At 44.1% G+C, this 21,212-nt stretch overlaps 1 protein-coding gene across 1 annotated transcript in view; it reads left to right on the top strand.

Moving 5' to 3' along the window:
* LOC311230049 (uncharacterized protein) overlaps window positions 1-21,212 on the top strand; it is a 140,428-nt gene that overhangs the window by 86,013 nt on the left and 33,203 nt on the right. Inside the window, exons 5-6 of the mRNA XM_084316191.1 lie at window positions 13,332-13,377; window positions 14,116-14,216. Coding sequence (XP_084172317.1) covers window positions 13,332-13,377; window positions 14,116-14,216 — 147 coding nt within the window. The remainder of the gene's footprint in view (window positions 1-13,331; window positions 13,378-14,115; window positions 14,217-21,212) is intronic.

Here is a 21,212-nt window from a genome sequence, read left to right as displayed (position 1 = left end):
TTTATTTTATTTAAAGTGTAACTAATTGCCGGAAATTGGTTTTAAGCCATAAATATTGGATCAGATTTATTTTTCAAAAGAAAATATATAAAACAACATTTTAAAGTGAATTGGATCCTTTTTAAATGCCCTTTTTAAAATGAAAAATAGTGCTTGGGAAAATACTTGAAAGTCCTTGAATTTTATTTTGCAATGTCTGTGGGCACCCTGGAGGGATGTGTTTCATGAAGCAGGCGCCGTCAGAACCTGCTCTCTGGAGGAGGTCATTGGAACGGCACACGAGCCACACGGCACCGTCGCCGTCAACCATTCGCCATGCTTTCTGTAAGACGAGCTCTCATTGGCTGTTCTGAGTTCTCAGGTTTGCGGCGCTGCCCCATCTCGCAGTACAGGAGTCTTGCCTATATTTGTCCAGATTTGATGAAACGATTATAATGGTGCATTTATATAGCCGCTTTTTATCCGAAGCGCTTGACCGTTTTTGTTCCTCACATTCACCCATTCATTCACACACCGACAGCGGAGTGCAAGGTGCCGACCTGCTCATCGGGAGCAAAATTAGGGGTTAAGTTAAGACTATGATAGAGGCATCATGTAGGCCTACAGACTATGATAGAGGCATCATGTAGGCCTACAGACTATGATAGAGGCATCATGTAGGCCTACAGACTATGATAGAGGCATCATGTAGGCCTACAGACTATGATAGAGGCATCATGTAGGCCTACACAGACTATGATAGAGGCATCATGTAGGCCTACACAGACTATGATAGAGGCATCATGTAGGCCTACAGACTATGATAGAGGCATCATGTAGGCCTACAGACTATGATAGAGGCATCATGTAGGCCTACAGACTATGATAGAGGCATCATGTAGGACTACAGACTATGATAGAGGCATCATGTAGGCCTACAGACTGGTAGAGGCATCATGTAGGCCTACAGACTCATAGATTCATCATGTAGGCCTACAGACTGGTAGAGGCATCATGTAGGCCTACAGACTGGTAGAGGCATCATGTAGGCCTACAGACTGGTAGAGGCATCATGTAGGCCTACACACTATGATAGAGGCATCATGTAGACCTACAGACTGGTACATTTCCACTGGGAGTTCACTGCCCAAGCACTGACTCACCAACCATCATCACTGGGCTGGGCCCTCTCACTCTGTCACCCCTTCTCTCTCTCTCTTGTTTTCTCTCTCTCGTTATTTTAGTTTCTGACCTATCCGTATCACCTTTTTCTTTCTCTCGATACATCATCACTGGCCTCTTTTTTGCTCATTCTCTCTCTCCCTCCCTCCCTCCCTCCCTCCCTCCCTCCCTCCAGTCCCCCTTCTCCTCCCTTCCTCCCTCCAGTCCCCTTCTCCTCCCTCCCTCCCTCCAGTCCCCTTCTCCTCCCTTCCTCCCCAGTAGTCTGTGGTCCACTACAGCAGAGCACTCGTGTATTTTTATGCTTAGTCACCGTGTGTATAAACTGCGCATATAAACAGGACAGTTAAACCATACGGCTGGTCAGAGCGCGGGGGAGGGGGGGGTTCTGGAGGGCGGAGGGGGGGGGGGGGGGGTTTAAACCATGGCATTAGGTATTTTTTCCCCTCCTTGCTGTAAATGCTTTCTTTATTAAGTCCAACTGAACTGTATACGTGGCAGCCGGCCAGGGGCCCTACAGGTTGTATACAATAAGGGGCAGTTGTGTGTGTGTGTGTGTGTGTGCGTGTGTGTGTGGTGTGTGTGCGTGTGTGTGTGTGTGTGTGGTTAGCGGCTGTGTGTTGAATTCCTGTTCTTCGGTAGCCCTCGGTGGAGTTTTGAGGGCTCGGACACTTGGCAGCCTTGTGTCACATTTTCTGCTGCTCCAGTTCGTGCTTTCCCTACGACACCATCTCACACGCGTGCACGCAGCCGATAGGTGCACACACAGCCTGATAGGTGCATGCAGACGCAGCCGATAGGTGCACACACAGCCGATAGGTGCACACACAGCCTGATAGGTGCATGCAGACGCAGCCGATAGGTGCACACACAGCCGATAGGTGCACACACAGCCGATAGGTGCATGCAGACGCAGCCGATAGGTGCACACACAGCCGATAGGTGCACACAGCCGATAGGTGCACACACAGCCGATAGGTGCACACAGCCGATAGGTGCACACACAGCCGATAGGTGCATGCAGACGCAGCCGATAGGTGCATGCAGACGCAGCCGATAGGTGCATGCAGACACAGCCGATAGGTGCACACAGCCGATAGGTGCATGCAGACGCAGCCGATAGGTGCACACACAGCCGATAGGTGCACACACAGCCGATAGGTGCACACAGCCTGATGGGTGCACACAGCCTGATAGATGCACGCAGATGCAGCCGATAGGTGCAGACGCAGCCGATAGGTGCACACACAGCCGATAGGTGCACACAGCCTGATAGATGCACGCAGATGCAGCCGATAGGTGCAGACGCAGCCTGATAGGTGCACGCAGCCTGATAGGTGCACGCAGCCTGATAGGTGCACAGCCTGATAGGTGCACACAGCCGATAGTTGCATGCAGACGCAGCCGGTAGGGCCATGCAAAATAAATTGTTTGGTTCCGGTTGCCGACCGACCCTGCCGCTTTACAGTATGTGTGACCCAAATTTATTTTATGAGTTTAAAAATATATACGTGGCGTAGTGGGCAAGGCACTCGCCACGAAATGCTGGAGACGCTGGGCTCGTCAGTTTGAGCCCAGCGCTCCACATTTGCTTTCAGTTTAGCTGGTCGTTCATACTAATACACATTGGCCGTATTAGGGGGTGGGAAACTGATGGGTGGGGATCGGGCGTTGTGGACAGCGACTCCTACAGGTCGGTTGGTGCGCCTGCGCAGTAGAATCAGGAAGTGTCGGGGGCAGCGTGAGCCTCCCACGCGTTACTCCTCGCCACTGAGAGATCGAGCTGCGCAGGTGAAAAGATGCGACTGCTGTTACCTCAAGTACCGGAGGGGACTTGTGCTATGTATGACTTAGTCCACATTGCAGCCGGCTTGTGGGAGGCAAGAAACAGCGTCCGTGACAGGGGAGGGTTGAATTGGATGATACGAAATTGGGATGGGAGAAAATATAGAAAATGGGAGAAAAAGTGGATAAAAAAAAAAAATCCTCAAACTAAATCCTCAATTTGAATAAAGTGATTAATCTGATTAAATAAGTCTTTCTTTTTTATTAAATCAACTTTCTTTAATGAATATAACTCTGCAGTTTTTTTTAATACTATAATATTAGTGTAGCCTAATCTTTATCTGCAACTGTGAAGAAAAACCCCATTGGTTTAAACAGAATGAATAGACACATAAAATAAATATAAAAATTAAATAAAAATAAAAATAAATGTATTAACATTTTTTTATTTTGATTTAGAATTTGAATGTTAACGTAACAAACTAACGTTCGAACATTCGGGCTCAGCCTTAGCAGCCGATAGATGCACTCTCAGCTTCCTCAGAGTACGCAGAAATGCATTTCACTTTTATGACTAAAAGTTAATAATCTCTGGAATAAACATGTCCTGGATATCTGAAATAATATCTGAAGAAAGAAAAAAAAGAATACTAACCCTCTAACCTTTTTACTATTAGGTATCCTAATACTATGCTACTATTCTTATACTACTACCTATCTTGCTAATATGTTTATACTACTATGCTACAATTCTTATACTACTACAGTACCTCTCTTGCTAATATGTATATGCTACAATTCTTATACTACTACAGTACCTCTCTTGCTAATATGTCTATACTACTATGCACTCAGCTCGTTATTATTTGACGAACAATGCCACGGAGCCTTAGCTGCCAGAGATGAGCCCCTCCTTGTTCACAATCTGTAAATCGCTTTGGATGAAAGCGTTCAGCTAAATGACTCAATTGTACATTGGAAGCAGCAGATTCTCTGAACGTGAGTTAAAGTGCCAGTGCCAATGAGCCGCCACTAGGGGCAGCGTTGCTATTCATTCATTCATTCATTCATTCATCCATCCCTTGCTGTTCCATGAGGTGCTTTGCGTCTAACTGTAACCTGATCCACTTGGGCTGCACATACAGTTAGGCTCTGTGTTTAGTCTCTACAAACACCCACATACCTGCTGAAACACACTCCTATTGTGCCATAACCGCCTGTGTGTGTCGTGTCATATCAGGTTCCTTATCCACAGTCCGTCTACCCACACACACACACACACACACACACACACACATAATAGGGAGGGGGGTGGAGAACTGGCCAATCCCAGAAGAGCGTACTGGCCCACATAGGCTACTGACAATGGTCCGCAGCACAGCCCTCTCCCCCAGGTAAATGTGTCTATTGTGCACTAGAGTGGTCTTGTTATGCTGCATTTATACTACAAAAACACGTCTGTGTCGGAAAGTAAATGTTCTCTCTCGTCTCCGTGGGGTGATTTTCGCGAGTAGCCTACAACATTGCTTCTCATGTTAGGCCACCTAATCATCCCTCCCCCCTTAATTGGCTGATATCAATCCCTGTCTCCTGAGCCTTTTAGCCATTGTGTGTAGTGTGATGTGTGCCTACTAGTGCCAGTGTATGGCAGCCATTGAGTTCAAGTTTCAAGTTCAAATTTCTTTATTAGCTGTCATACAAAAATACAGAATACTTTTATATGAAATGCTTCTTTCTGTTTTGCTCCTGAGAGTCTGCTAGATAAAAATAGATAAGTATAAAATAAGTATAAAATAGAAAGTCAAAAGTGTAAAGTTTAAACAAAAGTGTTCAATATACATATATACAATATACAATGCAGAGTAGAAAAAGTAACTGAGTTACAATACAATATACAGTACAATGCAGAAATGGGATGAGCTACAATTTAGGGTAAGGTGCAATGAGGTATGAGTTGTAGTGCAAATCTCTTTACCAATAAATATAAAGTGTGTAAAGTGTCTAAAGTGGGTGCTGCAGTGATTTGTTTATTTAAAGTGAGTGTGTACGTGTGGATGTGTGTGCTGTGAGTGTATTTGATGGTTTGTTACATAGTGTTATTGTTGTTGAGCATCCTGATGGCCTGGGGATAGAAGCTCCTTCTGAGTCTCTCTGTGCTTGCCATGAGACTCCGGTATCGCTTGCCTGACCGCAGCAGTTCAAAGAGGCAGTTGTTTGTTATTATTATTATTCTCTTAGCCTTACCCCTGCAACGCTTGTTGTAAATGTCTTGGAGAGTGGGAATCCCACCTCCAATTGAGCCTGCATAGCCCAAGGTTGGGTGCTACCAGTGGTGGTGAAGGAGGAGGCTATTTCCACCCTACATTGTGGGGAGGGCTTTGAGTGTCTAGAAAAGCGCTCTATAAATGTAATGATCATTCATTCATGTCAACGACCCCCAGATTGATTGCTCTCAGGGACCCCTATCTAAGAAGATAATTGTTTTTAGATGTGTTTTCCTCTTGTGAACTGGTCCTTCAGTCACTGGTCCATCAATCACAGTGTTTTCCTCTTGTGAAATGGTCCGTCAATCAGTGTTTTCCTCTTGTGAACTGGTCCGTCAATCAGTGTTTTCCTCTTGTGAACTGGTCCGTCAATCAGTGTTTTCCTCTTGTGAACTGGTCCGTCAATCAGTGTTTTCCTCTTGTGAAATGGTCCGTCAATCAGTGTTTTCCTCTTGTGAAATGGTCCGTCAATCAGTGTTTTCCTCTTGTGAACTGGTCCGTCAATCACAATGTTTTCCCAATTTATTCTCAAACTTTTTCAAGTCAACGACCCCCAGATTGATTTGTCTCAGGGACCCCTATCTGAGGAGATCATTGTTTTTAGATGTGATTTAGTCCAGAATTACGTAGTCTATAGTGTATGTAGGTGGGGAGAGAGTGAAACCTATGATCAGAACAGTCAATTCTTGTATTCTCTCGTTGGGCTAAACTTCTAGTGAATACAATATCTGCTAGGGACCCCCTGGAACCCTGAGGGTATGTGAATTCATCCCGCCCCCAAACCGCCAATAAGGTTGAACGGTATCGCGATACCCAGCGGTTAAGAACGGTCCAATACTTAGTATTGATACTTTTAGAATAATAGGCTGCTGCTGCTGTATTTTCTATGAGTTGAGTGAGGTGAGTGAGAGAGAGCACAGGCTTTGTGTAGTGGGCGTGTCGATCAGCTGATTTTAAGTAGCCAAACGGAGATTAGCTATATAGCTCAGACAGCAGCTGTAACAGAATAATTTTTCAATAGCGTCAAAATACTTTCTGTTTATCTTATGGATACATTTTGTTTTAGAAAGAATTGTCCATGTTCTGTCATCTAGTAATAGTATACTTCATTACATCCTTATCCTCCAGTTTTAGGTTTTTGCCGTGGTATAGTTTTAGAACCCGTATCGTGATACTTGATGGTATCGAAGTTAGGGATGTCCCGATCCGATCACGTGATCGGGATCGGGCCGATCACGTGATTTTCCGAAGATCGGGATCGGAAAAAAATAAAAGGGCTTTTTTTTTTTTTTTTTTTTTTTTTTATTCAACAAACATGACCATGTTCACGTCTTAAACTCATACTGAGGCCTTAGTTTTGGTTTTAAATTGCATATCATCATTTATTTATTGTCACACAGAGCAGAAGAATTTTTCCAAAACAAACGCATTTCTTTTGATTTAATTATACATCAAATGATTTATGTCAAGGATTGCAATGCCTCGCTTGAATGAAGTTAACTTTTCACCTGGATAACGTCAACATTCAGGGTGAATGTAATGTGAGAAATTGGGATGGGAAAAAAAAGTTTTTTTATTATTATAATTTTCTTTTGGATCGGATCGGGAAAGATCGGTATCGGTAGATACTCAAAATCACATGATCGGGATCGGATCGGGAGCAAAAAAATGTGATCGGGACATCCCTAATCGAAGTCATACCATCAACTAGTGTTGCACGATACACCGATACTAGAAAAGTGTCACGATACCCAGCTGCTAAAAAAGGTCCAATACTCCCATTAATATCAATACTTTTCGAGTAATAGCCTGATGCCGTATTTTCTATAATTTTATTAATAAAAAAAAATTAAAAAAATTGTATAAAGAATTTTCCATGTTCTGTCATCTAATATTATATATTACATAACTTTTCCTGATATTTTAGTGTTTTCCCATGCTATCGTGATACTTAGGCTGGTATCGGTATCAAAGTCAAAATTGTGTTATCGTGACAACACGCTAGTGACGACACTAGCCTCCAACACAACACACACATGCGTCGTGTGTTCGCCGTGTTCTTCAGTCTCCTGCACAATATTTACACTGATAAAAATGTTATACAACACGACAGGTGTCCAGGTCAGAATGACCTGGTGCTGAAGCGGCCGCCTGCATGTGACGACTACTGGCTGCGTTCAGTCAGTCAACGCCTCCCTGAAGGCTCACGAGCAAACTCTCTGTTTGAACTGGGCCATATTTCAAAACAAACACGGTGGAGAGGGCTGAAGAAAAGACATTATTGTTTTTGTGTAAGGTTTTCTGCTTATCTATTTTTCGTTTTTTTTGTATCCACTTTTTCTCCCTTTTCTATTTTTCTCCCATCCCAATTCCAATGTGCCAATTCTTCCCACCCCTGTCTTGAAAGTTGCTCGCATATGCCCCCCCACTGGCCGGTAGTAGGGAGGATAGAAGTCTTGCATCACGTGTCCCCTCCGGTACACGAGGAGGCAGCTTGTCACATCTTTTCACCTGCCAGCGCGGACTCTCATTGGCGAGGTGTAACGTGTGGGAGGCTCACACTACCCCCGCCATTATTACCACCCATAGACTTCCACCCGCTAATTCTGCCAATTGAATTAGTATGACGGCCGGCCCAAGCCGGAGGCAACGCCGACAGCCGGAGTCGAACCCGGTGTCTCTTGCGTTGGTGACGAGCGCAATGTCCGCTGCGCCACCCAGCCGCCTGGTTTTCTGTAATTATCTTGTAATGTTTTCTGCTTCTTTTTCACCCACCATGTCCACGTGCTTTCACTGCCGCACTACCTAATGGTTTAACCCTTTCACTACCACACTACAGAAGGTTAACCGGTTTCGAATTGCAGCCTCCCTTAGGTGCTCTTTGAGAGTGGTTTTGAAGGAGGGTAAGGGATTCACATTATTTTACGGCTGTGGGTAGGGCGTTCCACATTGTTGTGGCATAATTTGCTAAACGTGTTTAGTCCCTTGTTTGAGCCGAATCTGGGTTGAACATGATTTGTGGAGCTACCTCTGGTGTTGTGGTCGTGGAATTCACTGACCTTTGGGAAGTATTTCGACATGTACATGGGTATCTTAGTGGTGTAGTGTATCTTGTAGACCAGGCCCATTGCAAGTTGCTGTACTCTGTCGTACCTTTATGTACGGTTCGCGCCACAATGACACAGCCAACGTAAACATCACGTTTTTCACATATCACAAAAAAAGAAATAAAACATAACTCTTATAGAGTTGCACAACGTTTCGATACTAAACATGTACTATGAGCGCATACACATTTGAACATAAACATAATATATATACATAATATCATAATAACATAAACATAACATGTGATCTTTTTCTTTAACATTTGAGAACATATATCTCAACAGGTCATCTTGTAGTTTCTCATAATAGAACTTGGACGGTGTTTGTGTGTCAGATAAGATAAGATATTCCTTTATTGATCCCCTTGGGGAAATTCTGGCATCATAGCAGCATGGGGGGGGGGGTACAGGTATGGGCAGGGTAATGGTAGAATACATAAATATAGGCAATAAGAATATGAGCAAGTAAAACAGTGTAGTCAAAGGTTCAGATGAGGGTCTGTATGCCCCATCAGTTATGTTATACGTTACAATAAATATGGGCAATAAAACACTTTGAGTCTGAATATATATATATACTACGAGTAAGGAAAGTAAACGGTATACACAGGTGCAGTATACATAAGGTACCCTAACTGGCGTGATATACGTCATACGTTATACGTGTATAATCTATACGCCCGTTACATCCAAAGTCAGATACAAACAGAGTACCAGTTTTCAGAGGCCTCAGACTTCGCTTTCTCAACAGAGTTATTTTCTAAAACGACTGACCTATTCTATCAGAAATAATGTCATTCTCCCCCCCCCCCCCCCCCCCCCCCCCTGCTGCTTATTGTCCCTCTGCCATGTGATTTTACTAACATCTGTCATTTGTCGCAATGAAACGGAAAACAAAGCGATGCACACACAATAAAAATATCGAACCCCTTACTAGTAGTAGTATACCACCAAGCTAGCTCCGACACGCCAGGCCGGCCTATACGGCTAAATGGGACGGTAACGTGGCATTGGGTGGGGGGGGGGGTTGGGGGTCATTGGGTGCACGCTGAAAGGGCTGGACGGTGCACTGGATAGGGATTTGCCGGTGCATGGTTTGAAGGGCAGCGCTGTATGTGGTTGTTTTACTAGGGGATAGGGTAGAATACTCTCTCTCTCTCTCTCTCTTTTCCCTCCCTCCCTCAGTGCCTCTTTCTCTCTCTCTTGTTTTATATCTGCCCAGGCTCTGGTGTCGGGCTACAGCACAAGACAGAAATGAGCACTGTGTGGACAATGCATATTATTATTCGCACCACTCTCTCCGAAGCTAGGAATTGGAGAGCGAGAGAGAGAACCCTCCCATCACTGATGTCTTTGGGATGTAAAAAATCCAGGCTGCTCCGTAGACGATGATTGAGGCTCCGATTTTTATGAGGCCATAACACCCAAATAGGTTTTAATTAAACACCCAAATGAGATAAAAAGCCTCATTTGGGTGCAAGAGCTCATGAAGTCAGAGAGCCCCATTCGTTGTCTATGGAGCAGCCGCAGACGTCGGTGATTGGAGGCCTATAGGGCTGTCTTAAATACTTTGAAGCTTCGAAGTTTCGTTCGATGGGCATGGGATTCGAATATGAAATAAAATTCGATTATGTTAAAAAAAGAATTATATATATATGATTTTTTTTATTTTTTATTTTTTGCAAAATCAACTCTGCCTCTCTTTGTTAACTACAACAAGCAATGCTGTTTGTTATTTAAGATGAGGTCGGACTCGGCACTGACAGATTTGTGTTCATTGTGCTGCTTTTATAAAGCCTCAAACGGCTTTCAATATTTCATGGAAGCAAAGTGTTTAGTTTGTCTAAGATTTAAAAAGGTTAAACTTTACAGCACTGATAAAGTTCAACAAAGTGCTGTAGAAAATTATAAAAAAAAATAAAAAATAATTTATTTCGAAGCTTCGAATTCCAAAAAAGAAATCGAAGGTCAGCCCTAGAGGCCTATCTCTCTATCGAGTTCTAGCTTCAGGAGACGGTACTGAGTGACTGAACTGTCCTGGGGAACATACCATCACGTGAAAGGGGTGGGAATAACCAGAGAGGCCATGATACGATATTATAACATTATTATGATATTGCAATATATTGTGATTGTATTACCTTTTTTCAACCGCAGTTGAAAGTATACATTTCATTTAGTTTCTATTTCTTTTACGTTCGTGCCAATGCACGGCTCCACAAAAGCACAACAGCATCATTTCATAATAAAAAGCACCTCCCAATTTGCACATTCCATGAGCGAAAAGGAGCAGGGAGAAGAAAGTCCTATTTAGCCTTCCCCCTTACTCAAAACAATAAATAAATGATATAAATAGATGGTCTGTCAATTACCCATATTTAACAATCGATCGAAACTTAAATGAGAAAAAACAATTATAATAAAATAGAAATAGTCATAGGGAAAGCTATTACCCCTCAACTTCATAAAGTCTAAATGTTTATACATTTCCTTGAACTGAAAGATATTTGTACAACTCTTGAGATCATTCTGTAGAGAATTCCATAGTTTTACGCCACATACTGAAATACACATCTGCTTTAAAGTAGTCCTACATACTGATGCTTTAAAGTGGTCCTATATACCGATGCTTTAAAGTAGTCCTACATACTGATGCTTTAAAGTGGTCCTACATACTGATGCTTTAAAGTGGTCCTACATACTGATGCTTTAAAGTGGTCCTACATACTGATGCTTTAAAGTGGTCCCATATACTGATGCTTTAAAGTGGTCCTACATACTGATGCTTTAAAGTGGTCCTACATACTGATGCTTTAAAGTGGTCCTACATACTGATGCTTTAAAGTGGTCCCATATACTGATGCTTTAAAGTGGTCCCACATACCGGTGCTTTAAAATTACATTTCCTTCTATGGTTCTCGTCCTCGGAACTAAAAGCAAACAACTTCTGCAAGCTTTCTGGCAATACTCTGCTTTTTGCTTTGTATATAAGGTATAATATACACTGAATACACACACACACGTACACACAGCTGTGATGAGGGCATGTATTCCGAGGTTAATGAGGGCATTGGCAGGCAGGATGTCACAGTTTGCACGGTCACGGTGTGTTGACAAGGGGCTACAGCGCTCTCTCTCTCTCTCTCTCTCTCTCTCTCTCTCTCTCTCTCTCTCTCTCTCTCTCTCTCTCTCTCTCTCTTATCTAGTGTGCCCTCCCTGTCGAAACTGCCCATCCCCGGGACCCGCTGTACACACTGTTGTAAAATGGCTGCTGCTGCTGCTGCTGGCTGCACATTATCACCCTGGCAGACCTCACTAGTACACAAAACACACACACACACACCTCACTAGTACACAGAAACACACAAACACACACACTAATCCCATTGAGCAGTCGTGTCCTGCAGGTACCCTTCTTTGTGTCAGCGTTTTATCTTAGTTTACTCAGTAACTATATTTCATCCCCCGTGTGGATTAGTTTCGTCGCTCTCTCTCTCTCTCTCTCTCTCTCTCTCTCTCTCTCTCTCTCTCTCTCTCCCGCCGTGATGTGACAGGTGGAGTCGTCTCCCTGGTGAATCGCGTTGAGTCATCGGCGTAAGATGAGATGAGATATTCCTTTATTGTCATAGCAGGAGGGGGGGGGGGGGGGGCAGGTACAGGTATGGGGGCGAAAGACATAAATATAGGCAATACGATTATAGTACAGTAGAAATAAGCAGTGTAAACAATATAATTAACTCTGAATATGAGAAAGTAAACCGTGTGATCAAAGGTCCAGGTGAGGGTCTGTATGACTCATCCATTATATCGTAGACAGATCTTCTGATCAAAATAGGTTTAATAGTTAAAACAATTCATACAATTTCATGTGGGTTATAGCTTTGGCTGAAAGGAGTGCTCTCAGCGTGGCCAGCTAGGAGACACTGAAGAAGAGGAGTGCTCTCCTCAGGCCAGCTAGGAGACACTGAAGAAGAGGAGTGCTCTCCTCTGGCCAGCTAGGAGACACTGAGGAAGAGGAGTGCTCTCCTCTGGCCAGCTAGGAGACACTGAGGAAGAGGAGTGCTCTCCTCTGGCCAGCTAGGAGACACTGAAGAAGAGGAGTGCTCTCCTCTGGCCAGCTAGGAGACACTGAAGAAGAGGAGTGCTCTCCTCTGGCCAGCTAGGAGACACTGAAGAAGAGGAGTGCTCTCCTCTGGCCAGCTAGGAGACACTGAAGAAGAGGAGTGCTCTCCTCTGGCCAGCTAGGAGACACTGAGGAAGAGGAGTGCTCTCCTCTGGCCAGCTAGGAGACACTGAAGAAGAGGAGTGCTCTCCTCTGGCCAGCTAGGAGACACACTGAAGAAGAGGTGGAGACCATTATTAAGTATAGAGAGGGGTCGGGGCTGTAGCCTTTGGCCTTTGGTGTGAACTGAGCTATTGTTTGGGGTCAGTTATATTATATGTTACAATAAATATGATCAATAACACTTAGAATCTGAATATATACTATGAGTAAGTAAAGTATACAGTACACACGCGTGCAGTATGCAGCTTCCTCTTGTCTCTAGGGATGGGTACCGAATTCGGTACTTTTGAGGTACCGAACCGAAACACGTCGGTACTACCGAGTATCGAATCAAGTGAGAAACCGAAAAAAAAGAAAAAGAAAATAAAAGAAATAATTTTTTATTAATTTTTCTTTTTTTCCTTTTTTTTTTTTTTTTTCCTTTTTTCTTTTCATGTCAACGTTCACACGCACAATATATGCTTACCTAGGATTTGACTTGATTCAACAACAAAGCAGTCGGAGCAATGACAAGCCGAAAACTGTCGAAATTGTAGTTATTTGAAGTTTGAATTTTTTCTTTTTACGACTGAGGTAGGTAAATAAAATTTCTTGAGACTAAAGTACCGAAAAAAGGTACCGTTGGGTACCGGTATCGATTCACAGGTACCGGTACCGGTATCGTTTCAAATGTGAAAGGTACCCATCCCTACTTGTCTCTAACCGATGCTGTGTCTTTTTTACGCCCTGCAGGAACTGAAAGACCTGACGCTGCGGAACGAATGCCTGGACCTGAAAGGTGAGCAGAGAGCACAGATCAGACATCCATAATCGCTCACAGATCTGACATCCGTAATAAACGCTCACAGATCAGACATCCATAATCGCTCACAGATCTGACATCCATAAACGCTCAGAGATCAGACATCCATAAACTGAGCATATTCTTTTTCCGCCCCATTTACTTTGACGTGTACACACACACACACACACACACACAAACACACACACACACTAGGGTTGGGTACGTTCACATTTGAACCGATACCGGTATCAGTACCAGTCCCTGGAATTCGGTATCGGTAAAAAGAATTAATATATATATATATAAAAGAAAAGTCAAATTTCACAACTTCAACATTGTTATTTATTCAAAACTGTTTATTTATTGTTGTAAACACACCACACAAAATATATCGCATTATCATGTATTGTGTTTTTAAATGTTTACATATCAACATTATCTGGCCATCCTCAGTAAATGTTATCAAACTCCTCTGACCTCGTCTGGTCTTCCTAAAGACCCAAGAGACGGGACAGTAATATATATTTGTGGAAAAGGCTCCTTCTTGTCTAGTAATATTACACTCATATACTAAACATGTAAAGGTACCCAATTTGGTACAGATTGATCTAGCGTGAATCGGTACTCCGCGGTACCGATGTAATTTGGTCGGTACCCTTAAAAGTACAGAGTTCGGTGCCCAACCATAACATAATGGTATTAGTGAATGTTGCCTTGTGACTGTGTGTTCAGGAGAGAAGCTGGACTACAAGGCCTGCGAGTCCCTGGAGGAGGTCCTGAAGAGAGTCCAGTTTAAAGTGGTGGACCTGGAGCAGACCAACCTGGATGAAGACGTAAGACGCTACTCCTCCTTCTTTCACCCTTAACCCTTTCACTACCTCTACAGGAGGTTAACCTTTCACTACCACACTACAGATGGTTAACCTTTCACTACCACACTACAGATGGTTAACCTTTCACTACCACACTACAGAAGGTTAACCCTTTCACTACCTCTACAGGAGGTTAACCTTTCACTACCACACTACAGATGGTTAACCTTTCACTACCACACTACAGAAGGTTAACCCTTTCGCTACCACACTACAGATGTTTAACCCTTTCACTACCACACTACAGAAGGTTAACCTTTTCACTACCACTCTACAGAAGGTTAACCCTTTCACTACCACACTACAGAAGGTTAACCTTTTCACTACCACACTACAGAAGGTTAACCTTTTCACTACCACTCTACAGAAGGTTAACCCTTTCACTACCACACTACAGAAGGTTAACCCTTTCACTACCACACTACAGATGTTTAACCCTTTCACTTAGGGCTGGGCGATATGGAAAAAAATCATATCGCGATAACGATATGATAATGTTATCATATTTCTCTATATCGATAATTATCGAATTGTTATAAGTATAATATTTTTTTTTTTTTTTAATAACAACAGATGTATGTTTATTTTGCAGCAATTCTTTGTCATCTTTAGTGTTACATCCCCTCACACTCCAGTTCTCAGGCTGCAGCTGGTTTAAAAGCGAAAGTAAACCGGCTTCTCTGCTGGCTGTGGCTCCAGGGGAGTTGAATAGGTCTGGCTCTGCTAGTTTATTTTCCATCTTTTGGCGCTTTTTTGGTGGACAAACCACCGCACATGTGCACTGTGACTCGTGACTGGAGTCTAGTTCTGCTAGCACACATAGCCTACTGTGTACAGACGGTTTCAAACTGTATTTTAAATTAGAAAGCAAACAAAATAAATGGACAAGAGAAAAATAAATCTCAATTTGGTCAGTATTGTCATTTGGACAAGCAAAGCCATTACTTTAAGTTGCAGGCAAGAAAGACAATTCTGTCCACTGTCTCTGGTTTTAAAACTGCCCTGTTGCAGGTCACAAAAAAAAAAAAAACATAAAAAAAGCGATTTTTTTATTTCGATATTCGATATCGACTATTAAAATATATCGCGATATTTATCGTTATCGTTATATCGCCCAGCCCTACTTTCACTACCACACTACAGACGGTTGACCTACAGAGGGGACTCTGTCGGTTGGTTGGTTGGTTAGTTGGTTGGTCGGTCGGTCGGTTAGTCGGTCGGTCGGTCGGTCGGTCGGTCGGTCGGTCGGTCGGTCCACAAAAATGTCTCCACTCTCTAGTGGCCACAGGTTTCGCCCTAGGAGGCTGAGATTTTACATGGAGGTCCAGTGTGTGTGTTTGTTTGCGTTCATGCCAATTGGCTAAAAGTGGGTGTGGCCTACCGTGAAAAGGTTGCAGCTATTGTGAATTTGCGATTGTTCTGGTGTGTACTTGAAAAACGAAACGGTATAACATCCTGGTATATTCATTATCTTTTGTGCGTTTTAGTGATAAAAATGCCTTCTGAACATGCCTTCATTTTTAGACAGTTTCCTCCTACCTTTCTCCTTCTACTCCTCTCTCACTGCACTGACAGGATGAGGAGTGTTTCTACCTCTCTCTCTCTCTCTCTCTCACTGCACTGACAGGACGAGGAGTGTTTCTACCTCTCTCTCTCTCACTGCACAGACAGGATGAGGAGTGTTTCTACCTCTCTCTCTCTCTCTCTCTCTCTCTCTCTCTCTCTCTCTCTCTCTCTGCACATACAGGATGAGGAGTGTTTCTACCTCTCTCTCTCTCTCTCTCTCTCTCTCTCTCTCTCTCTGCACAGACAGGATGAGGAGTGTTTCTACCTCTCTCTCTCTCTCTCTCTCTCTCTGCACAGACAGGATGAGGAGTGTTTCTATCTCTCTCTCTCTCTCTCTCTCTCTCTCTCTCTCTCTCTCACTGCACAGACAGGATGAGGAGTGTTTCTATCTCTCTCTCTCTCTCTCTCTCTCTCTCTCTCACTGCACAGACAGGATGAGGAGTGTTTCTACCTCTCTCTCTCTCTCTCTCTCTCACTGCACTGATGATGTTTTATTGTGGATCCCCATTTTTCTACACCAATGTGAGACTACTCTTCCTGGGGGCGTCTATGCCTTCTACAACGCTGTTCGGTTTCCGGGTTCCTCTGATTGGCCACTAAGCCCACGTGACCCTATGCTAGCACGGCCCCCTTATCGCCGCCAGTTATTGCTTACGCCCGCGCATGAGCATGAGCTGCGACAAGCGCCTTGCATGACGGAGCTCTCATATTTGCGAATGCATAAACTATATCTTAAATTATGGCTATGTGTCTAATATGGCCGTCGCTTATCAATTAACAGAGCTCTCATATTTGCGAATCCAACAGCGTTCACCCTGATGTAAACAAAACAAGCGTTGTAGAAGGCATAGACGCTTCCTGGGGTCCAAACATTAAAAATACAAACACAAAAAAAAGCTAAATATAAAACCACAAACATTGAAGTACTCACAAGAAAACATCACAACAAACAAAACAAGTGAATCAAAGCTCACTCAATATTCATAAGTCAGATATCACAATTCTCCAACCATAAATACGTATTCCATAATCAGTCCATAAGAACAAAACAGATAAAAAAATGTTTAAATGATTTTAACTCATAATATAGCATATATAGCTTTTCTCAAGTCACCGATCACCTTTATATTTCCATACTAATTTACACAATAAGTCAATGACCAAAATGTATCTCGTTATTCCTGAGCGCAATTTTTTACTTTTTTTTAAACATAAATTTGTTCCTTACCATAGTTATATTTCTCGGTATACTATTCCAATAAGCAACTGCTCTATACATTATACCGTATTTTGATGAGTGTTTCTACCCCTCTCTCTCACTGCACAGACAGGATGAGGAGTGTTTCCCATGGTCCTTGTGATTACACCAGGGCTCTGCGGACGTAAACACTATTAGTGAGGTTTGGGTCTAGACACACGCACACGGCAAAGCAGACAGACGGGGGACAGAGTCTCCCTGTAGAGAGCAGCGGGACACTGGGACTTCCCGTTTACACAGAGACCCAAATGGAGGAAGGATGTGGATTCGATGCGTCACGACCAGACACCCAAGACTGTGAGAGTGAGACTCTGTATGTACGTGAAAAGGAAAAAAAGAAAGAAAGAAAGAAAGAAAGAAAGAAAGAAAAAAGTCTTTATTTGTCATGCCGATTAACACACGCATGCGAGATGGGCGACACACAGGAACACACGCATGCATTGAGTCGCCGATGATATGTCTCTCAGCACTTGACCCATCCTGCCGTCCTTCCCCTCCAAGAGCAGCCGGGAGCAGGCATGGGTTGTGGCGTGGGGCCCCGCCCCGGGGGACCAGTCCAAGTGCTCCCGTCTGTCTTCGTCAGGGACGCACGCGACAGTGCTAGCGATCTGTTCTGCATGTTTTTCCATTGGGTTTATCTTATTGAGCGGGGAAACCCTTGCGAGCACGGGGGGAGAACATGCAAACTCCATGCAGAAAGGGAGATATACCCCACCTGGGTACCTGGCAACCTGGGCCCCAACGTGAATAGTCATTTATTTATGTATCTTTTCATACATAGTGCCTTCATTTGCTAATATGACGGATCCTACCAGAGCCAACCATTCCTGCCATCGAGTCACCCGTTTGTTTTAGACGGTGCTGCTCATCTAACGTACATGTGGACTACTGGCCACTCACACGACCGCTATAATGCGAGCTAAGTAACGTCCTGTCTTAAGAGAAACATACACCAGCAAGTAGCGGTGTAACGATGCGACCTCACAACGATTAATTTCAAATACGATTATTCAGGCAACGATTCAATGCATCATGAAATCTCTTCATTTGACCACGATTCGATTCGATTAATTTCCGATACATTTTCTATCAGTTAATTCCCCCAAAAAAATGTGAATACACAAATGTGGCTGGGGGAACTGATTCACTCGGCATGAATGGACTATAGGTCAATAAAAACAATACACAAAAAATACAATACTACACACAAAAACATAATAATTTTTTTATTTTTTTTACTTTAGATTAATTTAGATTATAATAGATTGTAACATTTTCAAATCGATGCAGTTGAATCGTCACATTAGAATCGATGCATTTCGATTAATCGATGCATCGTTACACCCCTACCAGCGAGCTAACGTCATGTCTTAACTAAGAGAAACATACACCAGCACGCTAACGTCATGTCTTAAGAGAAACATACACCAGCACGCTAACGTCATGTCTTAAGAGAAACATACACCAGCACGCTAACGTCATGTCTTAACTAAGAGAGTGTTTCCCCTGAGGACGTTTCCCGGCAGCGGGGTGCTTGGGTTTCACGGGACTCCTCGGGTTTACAGTGACGGCTTGATTCAAAGTCGCCCGGGGTGCCGCTCAGGTCGGGCCTCATGACTTTAGTAGTAGTCAGAGTCTCGTCAGACCTGACCGAATCAGAAAGTCTTTCACTGCCACACAACAGCCGGTTAACCCTTTCACTGTGACAATACAGAAGGTTAGCCCTTTACTATCACACAACCGACGGCGATGCTCCATCATTACCATCATTAGCTCCGCGGATCGTGTGGCAGTGAAAGGGTTAATGCCAAGTAAGTTCGCACATGCAAGGAATTTGTCTTGGTAATTTGGTGCATCAACATGAACAGAAATTGAGAAATTGTAAATTGAAGTAGAATAAAAAATAAAATGGAATATGTCAACTAAAATATAGGACAGGGCTGTACAATTGTGCAGGATGTAGTAGACTATATATACACTAAATTAGAATAGAAATACAGTGGAATAGAATATATAACAGAGCTGTGCAAGTATAGTACAAAAGAAAATATGAACAGTGTCGCGTTCAGATGCTCACAGTTTTGAGTAAAGGTGTGACCTGATTCTGCATCTATGTGTAGTGTACACACGCATACACACACACACACACACACACGCGCAAACATACACATGCATACAGTACATACACACATGTCTTATGGGTGCGTGGGGCGACAGTGGCTCAAATGTAATATGAACAGCTGGTGCTTAGTCCTATACAGATACAACATTGTGAACAGCATGACGGGCTCACAAACGAACACAATACAAATGTATTAGCAGTCGTCTGGTAATCCGGAGGTTCCCGATTCGATTCCCGCTCCTCCCGAGCAGCGTGTCGAAGTGTCCATGAGCAAGACACGTAACCCCTAACTGCTCCCGATGAGCAGGTTGGCATCTTGCATGGTTGCCTCTGCCGTCGGTGTGTGAATAATGTGAGTGAATGTGAGGAACAAATTGTAAAGCGCTTTGGATAAAAGCTGCTATATAAATGCACCATGAACCATGATGTGATATGGGCCACAGTTTTAGAGTCTTTCCGACTTCTTGATAAAAATAGTTCTCTGGAATGAGCAACTGGCTGAATGGGTAACAGCTGTCCGGCTCCGAGGAAAATTCAGTTTTAAGCATTTTCTCAATTTAGACCGTTTTCCACACAATTTTGCCTGAATCATACCCAGCTGCCTCCCTCCGTGAAGGGGAAACACAACACACACTCAGAGTGGCTCGTGTATTCATCTACTAACTCAAGTACTCTGCCCACATGGTGCCGCAGGATGGAAGTGGTCGAGTGTCATTCAGTCAGTCAGTCAGAGACTGGAGGGTTCAGTCAGTCAGTCAGAGACTGGAGGGTTCAGTCAGTCAGTCAGAGACTGGAGGGTTCAGTCAGTCAGAGACTGGAGGGTTCAGTCAGTCAGACGGGAGGGTTCAGTCAGTCAGTCAGAGACTGGAGGGTTCAGTCAGTCAGTCAGAGACTGGAGGGTTCAGTCAGTCAGTCAGAGACTGGAGGGTTCAGTCAGTCAGACTGGAGGGTTCAGTCAGTCAGAGACTGGAGGGTTCAGTCAGTCAGTCAGAGACTGGAGGGTTCAGTCAGTCAGAGACTGGAGGGTTCAGTCAGTCAGTCAGAGACTGGAGGGTTTAGTCAGTCAGACTGGAGGGTTCAGTCAGTCAGTCAGAGACTGGAGGGTTCAGTCAGTCAGAGACTGGAGGGTTCAGTCAGTCAGTCAGAGACTGGAGGGTTTAGTCAGTCAGTCAGAGACTGGAGGGTTCAGTCAGTCAGACTGGAGGGTTCAGTCAGTCAGACTGGAGTGTTCAGTCAGTCAGAGACTGGAGGGTTCAGTCAGTCAGACTGGAGGGTTCAGTCAGTCAGTCAGAGACTGGAGGGTTCAGTCAGTCAGAGACTGGAGGGTTCAGTCAGTCAGACTGGAGGGTTCAGTCAGTCAGACTGGAGGGTTCAGTCAGTCAGAGACTGGAGGGTTCAGTCAGTCAGACTGGAGGGTTCAGTCAGTCAGTCAGACTGGAGGGTTCAGTCAGTCAGTCAGACTGGAGGGTTCAGTCAGTCAGAGACTGGAGGGTTCAGTCAGTCAGACGGGAGGGTTCAGTCAGTCAGAGACTGGAGGGTTCAGTCAGTCAGAGACTGGAGGGTTCAGTCAGTCAGACTGGAGGGTTTAGTCAGTCAGACTGGAGGGTTCAGTCAGTCAGAGACTGGAGGGTTCAGTCAGTCAGACTGGAGGGTTTAGTCAGTCAGAGACTGGAGGGTTCAGTCAGTCAGTCAGACTGGAGGGTTCAGTCAGTCAGAGACTGGAGGGTTCAGTCAGTCAGAGACTGGAGGGTTCAGTCAGTCAGAGACTGGAGGGTTCAGTCAGTCAGACTGGAGGGTTCAGTCAGTCAGAGACTGGAGGGTTCAGTCAGTCAGACTGGAGGGTTCAGTCAGTCAGAGACTGGAGGGTTCAGTCAGTCAGACTGGAGGGTTCAGTCAGTCAGACTGGAGGGTTCAGTCAGTCAGTCAGAGACTGGAGGGTTCAGTCAGTCAGACTGGAGGGTTCAGTCAGTCAGACTGGAGGGTTCAGTCAGTCAGAGACTGGAGGGTTCAG

The sequence above is a fragment of the Notolepis coatsorum genome, assembly GCF_963971535.1.
Source record: "Notolepis coatsorum genome assembly, chromosome: 1".
Classification (NCBI taxonomy): Eukaryota; Metazoa; Chordata; class Actinopteri; order Aulopiformes; family Paralepididae; genus Notolepis; species Notolepis coatsorum.
The sequence above is the reverse complement of the archived record's forward strand: the minus strand, read 5'-3'. Positions and strand labels throughout refer to the sequence as shown.